This window comes from Grampus griseus, assembly GCF_964374135.1.
Source record: "Grampus griseus genome assembly, chromosome: 3".
NCBI classification, from domain to species: Eukaryota; Metazoa; Chordata; class Mammalia; order Artiodactyla; family Delphinidae; genus Grampus; species Grampus griseus.
Window position 1 is genome coordinate 164,270,707 of NC_139019.1, and position 20,287 is coordinate 164,290,993.

Below are 20,287 nucleotides of genomic sequence, written 5' to 3' on the forward strand. Positions count from 1 at the left end.
GTTCAATGCTGATGGGGAAGGGGAAGTGGGTTGCTAGGTGCTGGGGTTTGTTTAGGGTTTGAGGTGCCCTTACAGTTTCCTGAAGGTCTTCATTTCCAAGAAGCTGAGAACACTTATTTGATAGCTCAACCTACTTTTCTTACCTCAGTCAGTTTGGGGTGAGGGAGGAGGTGGAACAGGGCGCTGGGACCCCGTGCCCCGTCCTTGGCCCTAAACGCAGCCCTCTAAGGCATCACAGCTTCTTGCTTCACTTCTCATTGGCTTTGGGCTGCTCCTCCACATCTTCCTCTATCCCCCATTCAAATGGGGTACAAAGCGCCCCTGAGACCCCCATAGCCCCAGCCCCTGGAGACTGAGAGGCCTGGGCAGTCTTGGGGGCCCGGGCTAAATAGGTGCTTGTGCAGTGCTCCCCAGCACTCTGCCCCAGGGCCGTGGCCCCAAATAGCTCAGCTTCTATATTTAGAAGTTTGCTCAACAGTGCCAGGGAACTATAAATACGGCCCAGCTCTGCTACTGCCTCCCAACTCCCCAGGCTGGGCCAGGCCAGGTGGGGGCCAGGGCTTAGGAGGATGCCAGCTGGGCCAGGGCTGAGTCTGCACCAGGAGTCCCTGGTCAGGTGGATTCTGGAGGCCTGGGCTCAAGGGAACCCAGGTGTCCAGCCTGCAGGAGGAGACAATGGGCCCATTGTTGGGCCTTTCCCCAGGTTGAAGGCCACCAGTCTCTGGCCTCCCACCCCCTTCCCTCACTCCATGGGGTTTCCTGGCGCAGGGACAGCTGTCTGGCCTCACAATAGCTGTGCCGTCCTCCTGGAGCCAGCAGCTGGGCTCATCCGCGTGGGGGATGGCCCGGCCCCTTCCTCTGCCATTGTCTCCCTTCCAGGGGGCTTCCTGTTATGCCCCCTCTACCCGAAGATCCCATCTGACCCCCTCTCTCAGCCTGGGCTTGCGAGGGTGCTGGGCATGGGCTGCTGGCACAAGAAGCCAGGGGGCAGGACACTGGGGTCCCCTCGTCTCCCTCCCCACCGCAGAGGACAGCAAAGAAAAGGGTATCATCCTAAGAGCCACTGCTGTGGTTCACTGAGTGTCTATTCTCAGCGACATCCCTGCAATCCACTCACTCTCTTATGATCTTCACCAGCCCTGCTGCGAGGTTCTGACCATTTCACAGATGGGGAAACTGAGGCCCAGAGAGGCCACATCACCCGCCCAAGACCACACAGTCCAAAACATAGGGAATTCTCTGGCAGTCCAGGGGTTAGGACTCCATCCTCCTACTGCAGGGGGCATAGGTTCGATCCTTGGTCGGGGAACTAAGGTCCCGTAAGCCATGAGGTGCGGCCAAAAAAAAAAAAAGGTACATGATCTCCCACAGCACCACTTTCATTTATTACTAAATATTTTAAAAAAATAAAAAGAGGAAGAGGCTGGGTTTGCCCAGGACCTCTGCTATGAGATGGTGATGCCCTGTGACTGTGCATGTCATTTTACTACTCTGTGCCTCAGTTTCCCCATCTGCCAAGTGGAAATCACAGCACCTGCCTCCTAGGCTACTGGGAAGATAAGTGAGTTCAATCCCTGCAAAATGATTACATACAGTGGGCGCTGGATGAATACTGTCATCCACTGTGATGATGTGTTACCATGGCAGCTATAAAAATAAAAATATAAATATAATATAATAAATAATACTATCATTATGATTGGCTGACTAGTCCTGGATCTGCTACTTCCTAGCTGAGGAATCTCAGGCCAGTGGCCCAACCCCCCAGGTGCTGGTTTCCCATCTGAAAAACAGGGATGCATGTCCCTACCTCACACTGTTGTGGAACAGAGGTCTCGAGATTGTCCAGGGCTTTGGGGCTGGAACTTCAGGGCAGAGGAAAGGGGGAGAAACACTGTGCCATCTCAGCAGGGGCAAGATAATGAAGCCTGTAGTGGGCTTCCTTCAGTGGAGGGTAGTATGACTAATTATGCAGCCCTACTGGGTGCAGGCTTTGCTCTGGTTCTACAGAGACACAAATGGACCAAAGTCCTGTCCTCCAGGATGACAGTCTAGGGGGGGTGGGGGGCAGACAGTAAACAAATTAAGTAGGTAAATTTCGTGATGGGGGGATGGTGAAGGGCTACAGAGAACTGAGAAAGTAGGGAATATTCGGAGGATTACATTTATGACATGGGGATGGGGGGTGGGGGGTTGGTCAGGGAATGTTTGGGCAAAAACATGAAGGAGAGGAGGGAGCGAGCCGTGAGGTTATCTAGTTCTCTGGGTAAGAGTGCTCCAGGCAGAGGCAACAGCCTGTGCAAAGGCCCTGAGGTCACCCCATGCCTGGTGTTTTCCATAAGGAAAACTGTAGCCAAGCTACCGAGGAAAGAGTGGGAGGAGGTGAGGGCAGGGAGGTGACAGCAGAGCAGGCCGGGCCTTATGGGCCGAGGAAGGACTTGGGGTTTGACTCTGAGTGAGGTGGGAGCCATGGAGGGTGCTTGAGCAGAGGAGGGATGAGATCTGACTCAGGTGTTCCCAGGCACCCTTGGGCCACTTGGAGGGGAAAGGAGTGGGGGGTGGGGTGGGGGGGGGATGTCCCTCTTCGTGCCTTCCCCAATCCTTCTCTCCTATGTCATTCATTCCTTCCTTACCCTGCTCTGTGAGGCCAGTAGGCAGGAATTAAAATCCCATTCACCAGAAAGGAAAACTGAGTCCCAGGATGGTTAGACCTGCTCCAAGGGCCCAAGACACATCTCTGGGGGAGGAGAAGGCATGATTGCAACCCTTGGGCAGTGGCTCCCCCAGGCTGGAACCCCTACCCCCCAGCTTTTTCAAGCACCAGCTGTCAGACCTGTGGGCCTGTGGTGGGGGGAGGTGGGGGCATGTCCAGCCCTGGAATTTCCAGCTCTAAGGGAAAAAAGCCAAAAATCCACCTTGGGCCTTGTCTGTCCCCCTCCCCTCCCAGTCTCCTCCCATGTCCACACCCCTCCCCCTGAGGAAACTGAGGCACAGAGAGACCTCAGTTACCCTGATGGGACCCCTTTCCATGCCCTGTCCAGGTCAAAGGGACAGGAAGAGCAGGAAGGGGTTAATTTTAGGACTGGGGGTGCTCCACCATCCCTGGGATAATGCTTCTCTGCCTCTGGCCATGAGTGACCTTTTTTTTCCATGACTGCAATCCTAACCTTTTAAACTATTATGTACTTAATATTTTATTTAATTTTCTAAGCTTTTGCATCCTTGAATCCATTCATTTAAAAAAGAATCTTTATATTGATGTCCTGATTGGGAAACCCTTCTCACTGCCTCAAATAGTCTGTAAATTTACAAATAAATAAGAACACAAGGAACATAAACCATGGATTCTAGCTGGAAAAACCTCAGGGCCACCAAGGTGTTAGCACCCAGTAGAGACTTTCTCCTGGACCTTGGGCTCATTGCAGGGACCTGGGGACTGAACTGCCTACCTGTGGATCTCTGCTTAGCCACTTGTTACCTGCACCTCAGTTTCCCCCTTCTGCAAAATGGGAATCATAGCAACACCTGCCTCGAAGGTATTTCGAGGAGTAAATGAGTTAAAATAGATAAAGAGATAACGCTAGGCAAATCAGGCCTGGCTCACATTAAGTGCTTTCTAAATAATAGTGTTTTTTAAAACAAATGATCAGAAGGCTTGAGATAAACCAGTCATATGACTTATTTGAAAAGGAAACAACTCTCCTATCATGTGATTCTCTGTTGATTAGTGCAGTACCCAGGAATGCCCAAAATATAAGTTTCCTACCAGGTGAAACGCTGACCCAGAAAGGCCAGCTCCAGGAGCACGGTGGCCCCGAGATTCTGCAGTTTCTCTTCTTGGCATCAGCCTGGCATCCGTGAGGACCCCTTTGTGCCCCTCCCCCAGCTCTTCTTTGGACTCTGGCCTCTCTGTGCCTCAGTTTCTTCATCTGGAAAACAGAGGAGGAAGGTCCTGTTAGCTCAGAGGCTGGCCCTGGGGACTCAGCACGACGAGGCAGCGAGCACAGGGTGGTCCCCCAACGTGGGTGCCCTGAGCTATTATTTCTGACGTGGCTCCTCCCCAACCTCAATGCCAGACAAGGAAGACTTCCTCCTTGCCCCTGGGATCAGCCAATCCGAGTACACAGGGGCCAGAGAGTTCAGACACTCAACGGGCAGGTTGTGCCTCTGTGCCACGTGTGAGTGTGTGTGAGTGTGTGTGTGTGTGTGCGCGCGCGCACCCGCGCGCAACACACAGCGCCCCTGGGTCTGTGTTTTCACTGCACTTTCCTGTTGGTTTTCAGCTGCCCCGCCAGCTCCAGGGAGGGCACTGGGCCAGTGGCTGTCCCCGCCTTTATAAAGGGCTGGCGGGCCTTGGGGAAGCCTGCACAGCTGCCCAGCCTGGAGACACAGAGAAGCCCTGCCCTATCTTCTGCTTGCCCTGCAGGCAGCTTAGACCATGGGAGGCCCTCACAGCGTTGCATTGTTCGTCTTTCATGGTGAGAATTTTGCGGCCCCGTGGGGTGGGGGGCAGGCAGCAAGGGAGCTCCTGACAGCACTATGGGGTTCTCCGGCCCCCTCTTCCCCGGGGAGAAACGCAAAGTGCGGCTGGCAGCTCTGGGGCCAGGCCCGGAGGAAGCCACATGGTCAGGCAGGGGCTGAGGGCACATGGGGAGAGGGGCTGGTAGTGCCCAGCACCCCCAAGCCGTGGCAGGATCCCTTAGGGTGCTCTAAGAGCCTGCCCCCTCTCCCAGAGAAATCTCTGAGCGCTCCCAAAGCGGGGAAACAGGTTTGGGGAAGGAGAGGGGAAAAAAGCGAGTGCTGGGACTCCTGAAGACAGCCGGGCATAGGGGAGCGCTGCGGCGCTGGAGGGCTGGGGGGTTGGGGTGGGACCTCCCCATTGAGGGGGTACCCCCAACCTGTCCCCCACTGTCTCAGTGGCATGGGGCAGCCCCAGAGACCCTCATTCTGGCTCCCCTGGGCCCAGCTTGGACTCAGCCGTGGGTGGAAAGGACTTTGCCAGTGGACGGTTTGAACTTGACTTTTGCTGCGACTTCCCCAGGGCCTCCCTTCCCGCCCCACCCAGGGTGGCTCTACCGGTTATCGTGGGCAGCTGGTTGCCAGGGCGACCAAGCAACAAAGAGAATGAAGAAATGGCATTTGGGGTACCAACCAGAGCTTCCCCAGGCCACAGGGACGGGCTTCCCTGTGCTGGCCCGGGATGGCGGGCGTGAGCCCAGTGGCTCCCAGACTGGGAAGCAAGAAACTGGAATCTGTGTGGGGCACACCTGATGGGGGGCGGTGTGTCACCGGAGCCAGATCTCGCAGCCCCTGAATCTCACTTTCCACATCTGTAAAATGTGGCAAGACTGGTCTTCACTTTATAGGGCTGTGTTAAAGGTGAACTGAGTTCGTATGCAAACTATTCCTGGTTCCCAGAATTAAGTAAACGGTATTTATTATTATTATTATTTCACTGGCTGGTCTGGGGGGTAGACTGGGGGGTCCTTAGCAGGAGGATCAAGGAGAGGACGACTGCCCCATCCCCACCCCAGGAATCTTACGCCTCAGGGCTCGGCGGGGGGAATGCAAACCAGATGGGACTGGGAGCAGATGACCAGCGGCTCCACTCCCAGCTCCTGTTTGGGCGACTTCCAAGGACCCAGATGGAGAAGTCCTGGCCCAAGAGCCTCTGTGGTGGGGAAGCAGTGCCCAGCCTAGGCAGAGGTCACAGGGCACAAAACAACCGTCCCATCCCCCTGCAGCAACTGGGAACCTTGACCCCCATCAATTCCACCTTTTCCAAGCTCCTCTGTTCACCAGATTCTTCCTGAATCTTTTTCTGGGCTCCAAGCCTCAGTCTATCCATCTGCAGAATGGACACAAACAGGGCAGTTGTGAACGTGAAAGTTGCTACCGGGGACTTTGGGAGCTGGGGACAAATCAGCCCAGGTCCCATCCTACCAGGGAAGGCCATTTTGTGGTGTGTCATGCAAAGAAGAACTGAGCCCCAGCCAAGGGGGAAACTAGCCAAGCCCGGTGACCAGAGAGGAGGACGAGAGAAATCCTCACACGAGGGAGGGGAAGGACATTCCAGCCTCAGTTTACCCTGGCTGGGAGTGCTTCTGGGAGGGACTCTTGCCCACCGCCAGCCCGAGGGGTATCAAGTTTGGACCTAGGGGCTGAGTGGTCAGGGGACCCTCCAGCCTGCACCCCTGACAGCCCCGCAAGCTTTGCGCATGATGCTGGACCCCAGAATTCCCCTGGGAGCTCCCTCCAAAGGCAACGGGCTATGAGTCATCCGTTCCCTTGGCCCAGGAAGTGACTCATGCCTGCCCTTCCTCCCGGCCCCCATCCCTCCGCCCACCGCCCCTTTTGGGTCTCCCAGGATCGTTGGGGTCTGCGCTGCCTCCCTGGCATTCCCACGTGGGCAGGGACTGGCCGCCTCCCCCAAGCCCTCCCCATGCCTCCACCTGTCGCTGAGCTGCCCTCACCCCCTCACTCCCTTTCCCTCTGTTTCCATCCCACCGCCTTTCTAATTGTTTTTCTCTATCTTGCTCTCAATCTCCATGTCTGTGTCTCTCTGTCCGATCTCTGCCATTTCTGTCTCTCTCTGAGTGTCCTGTTTCTCTGTCCCTCTCTATCACTGTCTTAACTTCTGTTTCTCTCCATCTGTCTCTCCTCATCTCTCTGTCTCTGTTTCTTTCTCCCTCTCTCTCATCTCTGTTTTCTCTCCATCTCTGTCTTCTTGTCTGTCTCTGGTGAACCGTGAGGAGATCCCCATCTCTAAAGCCCCGGATGACTTGAGGAGGCCCCGAGAGTGGGGTGCCCCTGAGCAGCAGGTACAACCGGGGAGGAGGTGCTCGTCCAGCACCACCCCCAACGTGAGCCCACAGCATCTTCCTGTGCGCAGGGGAGGCTAGGGTGAAATGTCACCACTGGGTCTCAAGACAGCCATCAGGGCTGACAGATATTGTGGGCGTGGTGTGCATGCACCTGCGTCCCCAAGGACGGCTGTGTGGACTGGAGGATCTTAGATTCGGGGGTGGGGAGAATCTGAGAAAACACCCAGTCCTTTTCCTCCAACCCCCTCATTCTTACACAGAGAAACGTTACACGGGGAACTCTACTCAATATTCTGCAATAACCTCTATGAGAAAAGAATCTGAAAAAGAATGAATACATGTGGGACTTCCCGGGCGGTCCACTGGTTAAGATTCTGAGCTTCCACTTCAGGGGGCGTGGGTTCGATCCCTGGTCGGGGAACTAAGATTCCACATTCTTCGCGGTGCGGCCAAAAAAAAAAAAAAAAAGAATGAATATATGCATATGTGTAACTGAATCACTTTGCTGTACGTCTGAAATTAACACAACATTGTAAATCAACTATAATCTCATATAATTTTTTTTCAAAAAGAAAAGAAACGTTGATGACAGTAAACACTTTGACACACCAGGTGATATTCGGAGGCTTACTTCTCACACTACTCTAGGAAATGGGTCCCGTCACCATCCCCATTCTACAGAAGGGGAAGCTGAGGCTCTGAGAGATGAGGTAACCTGACCACAGTCCAGAATTTGAACTGTGGCTGCCAGGCTCCAGAGTGTTTGCTGAACTGTTGCCGACAGAGCCCACAGGTCCGTGGGAGCCAGGACCCCCTCGGTGCTTGGGCCCCTTCTCCATCCCTCAGTTTCTGAAACCCACCTCCAGGTGACAGGTGGCAGAGCCTCTGGCCATGGGTGTCCAATCTCTGGGAGGTGCCACGTACTCACTCTCTCCTTGAGCAACGGACAGAGCCCAAGCCTGGGAGGGGCCAACAGCCCCCTTTCCACAGTTGCTTCTCTCTTAGCATTGCATCTGCCCTTCCCTGCTCTGGTGACCCCCTTGACCCTCCCCTTCTCTGTTCCAGTGCTGTGTGTCTTGCTGACTCTGTCGGAAGCTGGGTCCCGGAACACCACGGGTGAGTCTGCTGGGAGCAACTCAGTCCACAGCCGGAGCCTGGGGAAGGGGCCCTAGACCCTCACCCACCCCCCTCAGCCCAAACAGGAGAGAGGCCTGTTGCAGGGGGAAGGCCAGGGTCATGCCTCCCCAACACCCCTTCTTATGGAGATGATCCTGCCCCCCTCCCCAGTCCCTGACTCAGCCCTCACGTTCTGACCAAGGTCTCCATCCCCACAGCCTGTGCTGGGCGGTGCCCTGCAAACTCCTCATGTGTCCGTGGCATCACCTGCCGCTGCGCTCCGGGATTCAGTTCTTCATCTGGGGGGATCTTCACCGACATCTTCGGCAGCTGTGATGGTACAGAGGCTTGGGGGTGATGGAGGGACATGCAGAGATTGTGGGGTGCAGTCCAATGCCCGTGGGGGGACATGGGTGTTGGTTGGGGGCTTCAGCCTTTCTCCTCAGGACCATCATCAAGGACAGAAAAAAGAGAAAGGAAAAGCTATGAGAGAGGTGGAGAGATGAGACATGAATAAACATGGCCTCCTGGAGAGAGAGAGGAGCTGGGTCTCCAGGAGTCTGGAGTCTGTGCCTCAGTTTGCCCTTTCAGGACTGAGGAGGGGGATGCAGAGCTTCCACCCACCCCCCACTTCAGCACTTCCCACGGTGTCCCAATCTGGGGTGCCAGCCAGAGGGCCAAGAAGAGCAGAGCTGATTGCACAAGCTTCAGGAATGGCTTGCTCCAGCCGCAGCCCAGCCTCAGCAGTATTGCCTGAGAGTCTAATTCTTTCTAAAAAGACACTGATTAGCCATCAGGACCAGTGCTGGGGAGCCAGGTAGGGGATGGGGATCTCTGCCCTGACCAAACTCACGCCTTTGGGAGGTGACCCTTTGCCCTGCTGTGTTCCAGACATCAACGAGTGCGGACCACCCTTGACAGTGTCCTGTGGAAAATTAGCAGACTGCCAGAACACGGAAGGGGGCTATGACTGCATGTGCATCCCAGGATATGAGCTTACTTCTGGGGCAACAGTGTTCAAGAATGAGAGTGAGAACACGTGTCGAGGTAAGAATGACCCTGCATCTTCCACTTCTCCATCCATGAGGTTTGGGGTCACCCAAATACTGAGGCATTCCTGTAGCATCCAGGGGTCAGGGCTTTGGTTACAGGTGTAGCACCCAGGTCTGAGTTGGGACAGATGTACTTGTGCCTTTCCCACCTGCACAGAGAGGCAGGGCGGCATGAGCCAGGGACCCAAATCCTGGCTTTGCCACCTGATAGCTGTGTGTGTGACACTGGCCAGGATACTTATTCAGAAATCACCGTTAACATGTGGGATGTGATAATACTATTGCGAGAGTATGGCTTTTTTTGTTTTTGTTTTTGTTTTGCGGTACGCGGGCCTCTCACTGCCGTGGCCTCTCCCGTTGCGGAGCACAGGCTCCGGACGCACAGGCTCAGCGGCCATGGCTCACGGGCCCAGCCGCTCTGCGGCATGTGGGATCTTCCCGGACCGGGGCACGAACCCGTGTCCCCTGCATCGGCAGGCGGACTCTCAACCACTGCGCCGCCAGGGAGGCCCTGTTTTGTTTTTTTAGAGTCTCTATCTTTTACAGATAAAAACAAAAGGAGCTTTGCCTTTTATTAACTGTGTGATTTTGGACAAGTTACTTCACCTCTCTGTGCCTCGGTTTACCCATCTGTAAAAAGGGGGTGACCAATGGCGCTTATTACCTCATAGAATTGCCAGGAAGGCATAGGAGATCACAAAACACAAAACAGTGATGGCTGTTGGGTTTTTAAATTATAATGATTATGAGTTAATGTACCCTTTCCAGGACGGGCATCCCTGTGGTTTGTGCCCCACGGTGGGTGCTCGCGAGTAGCTGTCCCAGTCCATCTCCTTACCAGGGACCCCGGAGGAGCCTGGTCTCCACACATCACCAGGTTTTGCCCCCTTTCCAGAGGGGGCAGGCAGGCAGGGAAAGGGGCAGATGGGGCCAGCAGTGGACAGACAGGAGCCACGACTCCAGAGAGGGGTCCAGAGAGGGGATTAGACGCGAATACTGAGGACGGGGAGGGGAAGGTGGGAGGTGAGGAAGAGGCTGAACCCAGGGTCCAGAGGACCCTGAGTAGGGTCCACAGGCCCACCCTGCGGCTACCTTGGTCCCAGCGCCTTCCCTCCTGCCCTGCAGAGGGAGGGCGGCAGAGCCTCCCTGGTGGGAGGGAAGAGAGGACCTGCATCTATGTGGAGGTGCTGCTGGTCCACAGGGGCCTCTGTGGGGGTATGCTGTGCTTGAAACCTGTGGCCTGGCTAGAACCTTCACGTGAACTGGAAAAATGTCCCTCATCTCCAAGGTGAATACTGTGTGTTTAGGGAATGGAGAGTGAGCTGGTTTTCCTCTCCCACTTGCCTCCTTGGCTGGACACCCTTGTGCAGTCAGGAACCTGCACAACTGTACATGGTGGTCATGGAGCCCACTCAGTGTGCCTTGGCTGGGGGTGCCACCCACCCACTGTTGTGAGCCCCTGCAGAGACACAGATGAACAAGAGTGAGGTGTGAGAGGGAGCTCTACGGACCTCAAGGAGGGTGACTGCGAGAGAGCAGCCTGCTGGTTTGGACCAGAGTTTGCTGCCTGAAGACCTAGCTCTGTGACTGGCTCAGCTGGACTGTCTGTGCACCCCTTCCTCAGCATTCCAACCTTTGCCACACCTGAGGATGTGTCCGCCCGTGTCCTGGCCGTGGGGTCCGCTACGGGCAGGAGACACGGGCTGCTCCCTGGGTTCCTCATCCCACTTTCTCCAGGCATCAGAGGGCCGTCTTGTGCACGTACCTCATCTCCCAACCCTCTCTGAACCCCAAGGCTCAGAACCCTTTGCAGAGGGTCACTTCCAGATGTTTGGAACATCCCCCCGGCCACCTGGCATCTTATTTGCATGACACAAAAGAGTGGCTGGCATTCAAGATACTCAATGAGGTCACAGCACCGTGTGTTCCAGCACAGTATCTGCCCTCTTCGCCGCTCTTAGTGACTGCTGGGAGGAGACCTGCCCCTCTGGGGCCCTCTCAGACCCCCTGGGCCATGGGGGACCCTGGGACCCTGTCCAGAAATGCGGGAGGAGGGAGATTCAAGGACAGGTCCACCGTCCCTGGCCAGCCCTGCCCTGGCTCAGCAACCTGCCTGGAAGAGATGCCTCCTGGCACCCTGACCCCAATTCTCAGCCACTCAGCTTCCATCTATTTCCCCACACAAGGCTCCACCCTGACCCTCCCCAGTAATTCCAGTTCACGGACCTGAGGCAGCTCTGATGACTGGGGCCTGGGAGGACGTTGTGTCAGGGGTGGGCAGGGTGACATCGAGCCCCCAACACACTGGAAGAATCAGATGAACAAAGAGGCTCCCATCTGGACCAGATGACAGGAGAGGTTGTCATCAGGGACCATTGCCCCTGGCCTGACCCTCTACCGAAGAGATCAACCCAGGCCCCACGATGACCCAGACCACGTGGGGACAGAAGACGGAGGCTGAGCCCCACTCAGCAGGGTCCACGGGTCTACGTCCCAGGTGAGAGGCCAAGGGCCAAGATGACAGAAACACCTGCCACCCTTCATGCATGACACCTGCTCCCTGCTCCAGCCACCCAGCCATTGCCCACTGCAGGCCTTGCTCAGACGTGGATTCTCACCACTTCCTGCCAATCTAGGCGATGCCTTCGTGGGAATCAGAAAAAGGCCCCTTCAGAGGCCCAAGGCTGCCTGGCCAGACGTCAGCCCCACTGTCCAGCACAGCCTGGTGCCCACTGTCCAGGTGGCCCTGGCCTTTCCGGCATCACCCTCATTTTCTGTGCCACTGCCCAAAAGCCTCGTCCTTGAGGGGCGTGGCTCAGGGGTGGGTCTTGGGGCATCTCCATGGAGCTGGAGTCTCAGAGTTAGCGTGGACAGGAGAGTGCTGTCCCGCCAGGGTCACCAGGATCCAAGGAGAACTCAGCTGACAGCACTCCCTCTGGGGGAGTCAGGACAAAGCCCACCACCGGGAGCCAAGATGAGGCCTCCCTGCTCAGGGAACACAGCATTTCTCCTGCACTCGGTTCCCAGGAAGGCACGCCCAGGCCTGTGTCCAAATCCTTAGGCTGGGACACAAGCAGCTGTGATGTCCCCACCACAGCTGGGAGCTTCCCAGGGAGGCTGAGAGAGCCAGAGCCGGCAGACGGGGGAGGACTTGGGTCACTCCTGGCCACGTCTGGACAACAGAACATCTGGGCCACCATGCTCACCCACGGGATGCCTCCATGTGAATTAGAAAAGACCCACTCACCGACGGAGAGAGAGTGGGCCCGGAAGGCTGTCCACAGCTGCAGGCATCCATCGTCGTCTCCTTTCCCTTGCAGATGTGGATGAATGTCAGCAGAAACCCAAAGTCTGTAAAGGCCGCAGTGTCTGCATCAACACGCCGGGCAGCTACATCTGCCGGTGCCCACCTGGCTTGAAGCTCAACCTGGAGGACCCAAGACATTGCACAGGTAGAGGCCCTGGGAAGACAGTGTGAGGCTGGCCTGGAGCTGAAGAAGGAGTCGAGGTGGTCCCTGGAGCCTGAGGAGGAGGGAGAAGAGCCTCAGGTTCCTGCAATGCCAAGGGCCTGCCCGGGCCCTGCCCAAGGATTCGCCTCCCCGAAAGGTCCCACCACAGGCCAGGGAGGCGGCAGAGCCTTCTGGGCCTGGGGTTCCCTTGTGGAGTTCCCTGCCCCTGTGAACATCCCCAGACCTCGCCCCTTCCTCACCTGTCACATTCGAGCAGAGGAAGCTGTCACTTCCTGTTCCCAGAAGGGGAACCTCAGTCCAGGGCTGGACTTCCAGACCCCACGACTCAGTCTCCCTCCTGGTTTTACTATAAAGTGGGGACCATGGCCCCTGCCATGCCCATCTTGCAGGGAGGCTACCTTAAGGTGCTTTGAGGGTGAAGTTGAAGGTCACCAGGTGATGGCACGTGCAATCACAGTGGGGTCCTTGGTGCTGGGCAGTGATAAGCCCAGCTTACAGTGAGAAGTGGAAGTGGGGGCATCTGACCCTCTGGCTTTGTCCTCAGATGTGAATGAATGTACCTCGGGGAGAAACCCATGCCACAACTCCAGCCACTGCTTCAACCTCGTGGGCACCTATAAGTGCCACTGCCGTCCAGGCTGGAAGCCAGTTCCTGGGGCCCCCAGCAGCCCAAACAACACTGTCTGCGAAGGTTCAGAGCTCAGATGCTATGTTCTTGGAGACCCACACTTAAAACATCTGATCACATATTCAGTGGCACCCACCCAAACCAAACAGAAAGAATGCTGGGGGAGCCCTGCTGTGCCAGGCATTAATTTTTGGGGGCTAAATGTCAAAACATCTGGGGGTCCTGGAGAAGGAGCTGGGGTGCCAAGAGATAAGCTCCCAGGGACTCCAGGCAGCAGCTAATTACTGAGACGAAGATACTTCAGTATTTTCACAACCTGCCTATCTGTATGGGGCCCACCTGCTATGTGGCAGAACTCCGCACACTTCCCGTAAATAACCTCAGCGTCCACCGTTCGATGATGTGCAGTCAGCAGGTGGCATCACCTCCGGGCGTGGGAGGGGGCACTGATATGGGAAAAAGAGGGGCACAGAGAGGAGAGGGGCCTCATCAGGGCTGGGACAGAGCCAGACCCCCTTCTTCGTGTCCCCAGATATGGATGAGTGCAGCTCCGGGCAGCATCAGTGTCACAACTCCACCATCTGCGTCAACAACGTGGGTTCATACACGTGTCGGTGCCGCCAAGGCTGGGTGCCCAAACCCGGATTCCAGGATAAGCAAATGGGCACCATCTCCTGCGAAGGTACCTGTCCTGACCTGACCCCAGACCCCCTCCTACAACAAGCACAGACACTCTCACACCTAATGAACTGCTGTCCTGTCCCCTGCAGAGATCTCCTTCCCCACCTGGACCGCACCCCCTGAAATCAAGAGCCAGGTGAGTGGCCCCAGCAGGGAACAGGAGACAGGAAATCTTCCACCCAGCTCACCCTGTCCACCCATTTTCCCCAAGCTCCCCCATCCAGGATGAGGTTCTCTGACCCCCCTTCTCTCCCCTCTCTCCAGAGTCTCTCTGACTTCTTTGAAAGAGTCCAGAAAATGAGCATAGACTTCAACTCAGCCTTGCCTCAGGAAACCATCCAGGTAAGGGCAGGCCCTGGGGGGGAACCCCAGGACAGTATGGGGTGGCTGGAAGATGCTTCAGTGTGAGTGGAGATGCCCAAGCAGGGGCCTCTGTGTCTGTATGCACAATATACACACACACCATATATATACATTGTACAAACACAGACATACATACACACCCCAAAATGTACACACACACACACACACACACACACACACACACACACACACATTTGAGAGGGATATAATGGCAATAGAATGAAGCAGTTGAGAATTTCACCTCTGGAGCCAGGCCTCAAGGTTCAAATACACCCCATCCTACCCGCTGCCACTTCCTGCTGTGTGACCTCAGGCAAGTGACTCCCCCTCTCTGGGCCTGTCTCCTCACTTCATAAATGGTGCCTGCTTCATACAGGTGGTGAAAAGGTTTAAATGAACTAATAGAAGTAAGGCTCAAAGAATAGTGCCTGGCACACAGTATAAGCAGTATACGTAAGCTTTGGCATATGTCCTTAGCCTGGTAGAAATATTGAGCCCCTAAAAAATAATAATAATAACTTTTAAAAAGAGAAATATATGAGGAACTTCCCTGGTGGTCCAGTGGGTAACACTCCACACTCCCAATGCAGGGGGCCTGGGTTCCCTGGTTGGGGAACGAGATCCCGCATGCATGCCGCAACTAGTAAGAGTCCTCATGCCCCAACTAAAGATGCCGCATGCCGTACAAAGATCCCATGTGCTGCACCCAAGACCCGGTGCAGCCAAAATAAATAAGTATTAAAAAAGAGAGAGAGAGAGAGAGAGAAACATGTGAGCCCCTTGTGTCATTTAAAATTTTCCTGTAGCTACATTTTTAAAATATAAAAGTAGGGCTTCCCTGGTGGCACAGTGTTTGAGTCCACCTGCCGATGCAGGGGACGCGGGTTCGCGCCCCGGTCCGGGAAGATCCCACATGCCGCGGAGCGGCTGCGCCCGTGAGCCATGGCCACTGAGCCTGTGCGTCCGGAGCCTGTGCTCCGCAACGGGAGAGGCCACAACAGGGAGAGGCCCACGTACCGCAAAATAAAAATAAAAAATAATAAGATATAAAAGTAAAGAATAAATTTAAGAGTAAAAGTAAACAAGTGAAATTAATGTGAAAATTGCATATAACCCAATAGATTCAAACTATTACCATTTCAACGTGGAGCCATATTTCAAGCGACACCTGTGGCTCGGGGCAACCGTTCTGGGGCAGGAAAGGGCCTGTGCCTGATAAATGTTAAGCGCTGTCGTTGTTATAATACGTGCACGCAGGCATATACTCAGTCCCCTTACTTGTCTTCTGGCTACTGCAGTGTCTTGAAGATTCCCCTGTGTCTGTCCCCCAGGCAACCCAGGTGGTTCTCCAGTGTGTACCCCAGTTGTGGGGGCGGGGTGAGGGGAGGTGAGATCAGGGTCCTTCAGGCAGCCCCTGTGGTGCAATGACCCAGCAGCTGTCACCCAACACCCACAGTACCTCATCATGTCACTGGATGACCTGTTGAAAACCCCAGGGGACCTGGAGGCCTTGGACCTGTCTTCCAGGCACCACACAGCCACCTACCTGTTCTCAGGCCTTGAACAAATCCTGAGGACCCTGGCCAAAGCCATGTCTAATGGCCCCTTCATCTACCATTCTCCTGGGGACACAGGTGAGACCCCGTCCTGCTCCGCCCCAGCCCCAGGCCCCCCTCATACACCCAGAGCCCCTGATCACTGCCCCCTGTCCCCTCAGAGCTGTCCCTGATGGTCCAGGAGCAGGGGAATGGAAACATCACCGTGGGCCAGAGCCAGGCACGGATGCTGCTGGACTGGGCCGTGGCAGCTGGAGCCGAGAAGTCCGGTAATGGCAGGATCCGGAGTGGGCACCTGAGGGAGAGGGATGGAGAAGCTGGGATATGGCTAGGGGTGAGATTCCGAATATGCAGCAACTGAAAACTGACCCATGGGGAGGGACTCCAGGCATCACAGTGGACTGGTGAGCCTGAATTAGACATCTTAGGAGGGAGGATGGGGCACAGAAGGAAGCAGAGCAGAAGGTAGCCAGCGTGTCTGTCCCCCAGGTCCCACCGTGGTAGGAATCCTCTCCAGCCCGAACATGCAGAAATTGCTGGCCAATGCCTCTTTGGACCTGGACTTGGAGAAGCAAACCGAGCTGAAAGAGATCTACGAAAGTCCTGTCCGCGGTGCCCAGCTCAGGCTTCTTTCAGCCGTCAACTTGGTCTTTCTGAGCAACACGAACACAGATAAACTCAACTCCAAGGTCACCTTCGCCTTCTCCCACCCTGTGAGTCCTTGGGTGGGGAGGGGGGTTCAGCCCTACTGCTCACCCCATGGCCAAGGTCACCGTGGTCCCTCTGCAGCCTTTGTTTCCCCACTTCCACCCACTCTGCTCCTTCCTTACAGGTATCTCAGGGCCTTTGCACTTGCTGTGCCCTCTGCCTGGGACACCTTTCCTCCACATGACTCAGTCCTTTACCTGTCTCCAGTCTTTGTTCAAATGTCACCTCCTTTTCTAGGCCTTCCCTGACCTGCTTATTTTAAATTACAATCTGTAATCACGCCTCACCTTTTCCCTTTGCTCTTTTCTTTCTTTCTTTTGAACTCAGCACCTTCTAACACACTATCTAGTTTACTTATTGAAAATTTATTAGGTTTATTATTTTCTGTCTGTCTCCCCCACTAGTATGTCAGCCCCAGAAGGACAGGGACTTGTGTCTGCCCTGTTTACTCCCGTGTCCCCTGGCCTGACGCACACAGTAGGTGCTCAGTAGATAAAGGCCAAATGAAAAACAGCCCTCTTTGGGTTCAACCCAAGCCCAGTACCCAAGAGTGGGATCCAGGCTAACCTCTACCACCGCCCCTACCTGCTCACAGTGGGAGATGCCCGGGACAAGGCAGGAGCTGATCTGCGCCTTCTGGAGGAGTGACAGCAACAGGAGAGGGTACTGGTCCACCTCGGGCTGCCAGACGCTGGGCAGCGGGAATGGCAGCACCACCTGCCAATGCAATCACCTGAGCAGCTTTGCCATCCTCATGGCGCACTACGATGTGGAGGTGAGCAGACCAGGGGCCATCCGCAAAAGCCCACAGGGGGCACGGTTGGCTTCGGTGAGACAGGCAGCCGGTTCTTGGGGGTACGGTCCACCTGATTCTGTATGGCTGCACAGCCCAGGCGGCCCTACACCACACCTCCCAGCGCCTTCCCTGGGACCCCCCCAGACCTCCACATGACCCAGCAACTAAACAGAGTGGCCTGGCACTGCAGGCCCTGCTCCAGCCGGTGCCCCTCTGACCGCTCACCCCCTAACAAGTTGTTAAATATCCCTAAAAGCTCCTGAGGGAGCACAGCTTTCTGTATGTGGCCTCAGAGGGACCCATAGATACGCTGGGCCATGTGAGTACCTGGAATGGGCCAGGCAGAGGAGGGGAGGCTGGTGGTCCAGGCCCAAGGCCCAAGAAGGACAAAAACGTGGGTTTTGAGGAGCTCATAGGTGTGGCCAGGTGTAGGAGGGGCAAGAGATGAGATAGAGATGAGGGTCAGAGAGATGGGCTCATCAGTGTTGGGAAAGAAGGTTGCAGCCATTGAGGCCTCACTGGGGACGTTCTCAGGAGAGCTGTCTGGGTGTGTAGTGGAGAAGCCCATCCGGAAGAACTAGGGATCCCTGCTGCACCCATGGGGGTCGGGGGGGCGGTATTTAGGATGAGACACAGCAGGTTTACTCAGATGTTGATGGCAGAAGAGGTGGGGGGGAGATGAGCCACTGATCAGAGTCCTACAGGCCAGGTCCCAGGTGCCTGCTGGTGGTGGGGCCCACAAGGAGGGCAGGAAGGCCTCAGAGCACTAATCGAGTCCCGCCCACCCCGTCCTGCATCCAGGACTGGAAGCTGGCCCTGATCACCAAGGTGGGACTGGCTTTGTCGCTGGTCTGCCTGCTGCTGTGCATTCTCACCTTCCTGCTGGTGCGGCCCATCCAGGGCTCGCGCACCACGGTGCACCTGCACCTCTGCATCTGCCTCTTCGTGGGCTCTACCATCTTCCTGGCGGGCATCGAGAACGAAGGCGGCCAGGTGAGGCCCCGCCCCGTGGAAGGCCCCACTCTCGCCTGAGCGCTAGACCTACCTGCGAGGGCCCTGAGTGGAATAGCCCCGCCCACTCCCAGCTGGGTCCGGTGGTCGGGCCCGAGAAGCCCAGGGCCCCGCCCATTCGCCCGCTTTAAACCCCGCACGGCCACGCCCTGACTCCGCCTGCCATCCGGCGTCGGGCCCGCCCATCGCTGACGTCACCTGTCCCTCCGCCCCGCCCCCGCCCCGCAGGTTGGGCTGCGCTGCCGCCTGGTGGCCGCGATGCTGCACTACTGCTTCCTGGCCGCCTTCTGCTGGATGAGCCTCGAGGGCGTGGAGCTCTACTTCCTCGTGGTGCGCGTGTTCCAAGGCCAAGGCCTGAGAAAGCGCTGGCTGTGCCTGATCGGCTACGGCGTGCCGCTGTTCATCGTGGCCGTCTCGGCAGCCATCAAGAGCCAGGGCTACGGCCGCCCCCAGTAGTGAGTGCGAGGTGGTGGGAGAGGGCCAGGGCGTGGAGGCTGCACCCAAACACAGTGCCCCTGCTCGCCTGTGACCCCGCCCTCTGGGCTTACTGGGTGCTGACCAGACCCCTCCCTTCTCGCCCAGCTGCTGGTTGGACCACGCCAACGGCTTCCTCTGGAGCTTCCTGGGACCTGTGACCTTCATCGTTTTGGTAACTGCCTCACTCCCCACCCCACACCTGTGGAAACCTGAGGTGCTTGGCTCCACACTGAGCCGGCTCCACCGGCTTTCTCCCTGTGAGCTCCAAGGACACCCCCTAATCCGAATTCTGTGCTCCCCACCCAGTGCAATGCTGTCATCTTCGTGATTACTGTCTGGAAGCTCACTCAGAAGTTTTCTGAAATCAACCCAGACATAAAGAAACTAAAGAAGGCCAGGTGAGAGCAGGGGCAGGGAGGGGGCCTGGCAGGAGTGGGTGTGTGAGGCGAGGGCCTTACGCGGCAACTGCCCGCCTCCCCACAGGGTGCTGACCATCACCGCCATCGCCCAGCTCTTTGTGTTGGGCTGCACCTGGGTCTTCGGCCTGTTCCTCTTCGACCAGCGCAGCTGGGTGCTGTGCTACGTCTTCAGCGTCCTCAACAGCCTGCAGGGCCTCCTCCTCTTTGTGCTGCACTGCCTCCTCAACAAGAAGGCGGGCTGCAGGCCGGGCTGCGGGCGGGGCTGGGACCCTCGTCCCGGGGCCCCTCCTCCCCTGACCTGGCACCCTGTGCCCCACAGGTGAGGGAGGAGTACCGGAGGTGGGCCTGCATGGTCACCGGGAACAAGTACTCCGAGTTCGCCACATCCACCTATGGGTCTGGCTCCAGCCAGAGTCAGACTCAGGTAAGGGCTGAGCCTGGAGCGGGGGTGCAGGCCATAAGGCACCTGGGCCTGGGGTCAGTTCTCACGGGGCTCCTTTCTCTCCAGGCCCTCAGGCCCTCAGAGTCTGGCATGTGAAGGCGCCGTCCTGGCCGGGCCAGCGGCTCCCGTGGCCTCCGCAGCTCCTGCACATGCTGAAGACCTCCTCTCCTCTCCCACTGCTCTGCTCCCTCCTGCCCTGGTCCCCATACGCACCATGGAGAGGAGGGTGACAACTGCCACCTGGCACCGTACTCCAGAATACCCAGCCAGGGTGGAGAGCCGGACCTACTGGGCCTGCTTCTGGCTGCCTCTCAGCTCCACCCTAGCCAGGACCCAGGGCAGGGGCAGAAGCTGGCCCAGGACTGCAGCCCCTTGCCCTGGCACACAAGGCCCAGACAGACTGAGGGCTCCTGTGCCCAGCCTGGCCCTCCCCGCTCATCTGTCTTTGCTACAGAACAAGAGGCCAGGGTGCTGGGGCTCAGCACCGGTTAAGCTAAGACTGAGGTCAGGGGTGGGAGAAGGGCAGGGCCGAAGGCTCATGGTACAGAGGCCCATCTGCCCCCAGGGCAGAGGGTTCTCACTGATGTGAAGGCTGTGGATACTGTGTAATGTTTTTTATCTGTATAAAGCTTTCAGTGTTGACACTTAAAATTAAATATCACGTTGACATAGAAAGTGGCATTTCTTCCTGGCTAAGGGCTCGGAGACCAGGCCCATGGTTTTCCACCAAGTGCCGAGAGCTGA

The 20,287-nt window shown here is 56.6% G+C and overlaps 1 protein-coding gene across 3 annotated transcripts; it reads left to right on the top strand.

Annotated features, from left to right (window-relative positions):
• Positions 1-4,363: 4,363 nt before the first annotated feature.
• ADGRE5 (adhesion G protein-coupled receptor E5) lies at positions 4,364-20,212 on the top strand. Of its 3 annotated transcripts, XM_082652466.1 has the most exons (20): positions 4,364-4,478; positions 7,890-7,940; positions 8,159-8,278; positions 8,832-8,987; positions 12,313-12,444; positions 13,007-13,153; positions 13,623-13,772; positions 13,861-13,907; positions 14,036-14,113; positions 15,591-15,768; positions 15,852-15,959; positions 16,180-16,403; positions 16,994-17,173; positions 17,996-18,187; positions 18,434-18,660; positions 18,788-18,854; positions 18,989-19,080; positions 19,166-19,334; positions 19,421-19,525; positions 19,610-20,212. In XM_082652466.1, the coding sequence occupies exons 1-20, from the start codon at positions 4,439-4,441 to the stop codon at positions 19,637-19,639; spliced, it is 2,493 nt and encodes an 830-aa protein (XP_082508592.1). In that variant the 5' UTR covers positions 4,364-4,438; the 3' UTR covers positions 19,640-20,212. The 3 variants fall into 3 exon arrangements, with proteins under 3 accessions (XP_082508592.1, XP_082508593.1, XP_082508594.1); XM_082652467.1 differs by lacking the exon at positions 13,007-13,153; XM_082652468.1 differs by lacking the exons at positions 12,313-12,444; positions 13,007-13,153.
• Positions 20,213-20,287: the final 75 nt, after the last annotated feature.

What these genes read in the sequence shown, in the direction of transcription:
- ADGRE5 (XM_082652466.1), top strand. Translation starts at nt 4,439, where the DNA reads ATGGGAGGCCCTCACAGCGTTGCATTGTTCGTCTTTCATG. An exon ending in TCGAGAACGAAGGCGGCCAG is followed by an intron (nt 18,188 to 18,433) that starts GTGAGGCCCCGC and finishes CCCGCCCCGCAG; the next exon opens with GTTGGGCTGCGCTGCCGCCT. An exon ending in AAGAAACTAAAGAAGGCCAG is followed by an intron (nt 19,081 to 19,165) that starts GTGAGAGCAGGG and finishes GCCTCCCCACAG; the next exon opens with GGTGCTGACCATCACCGCCA.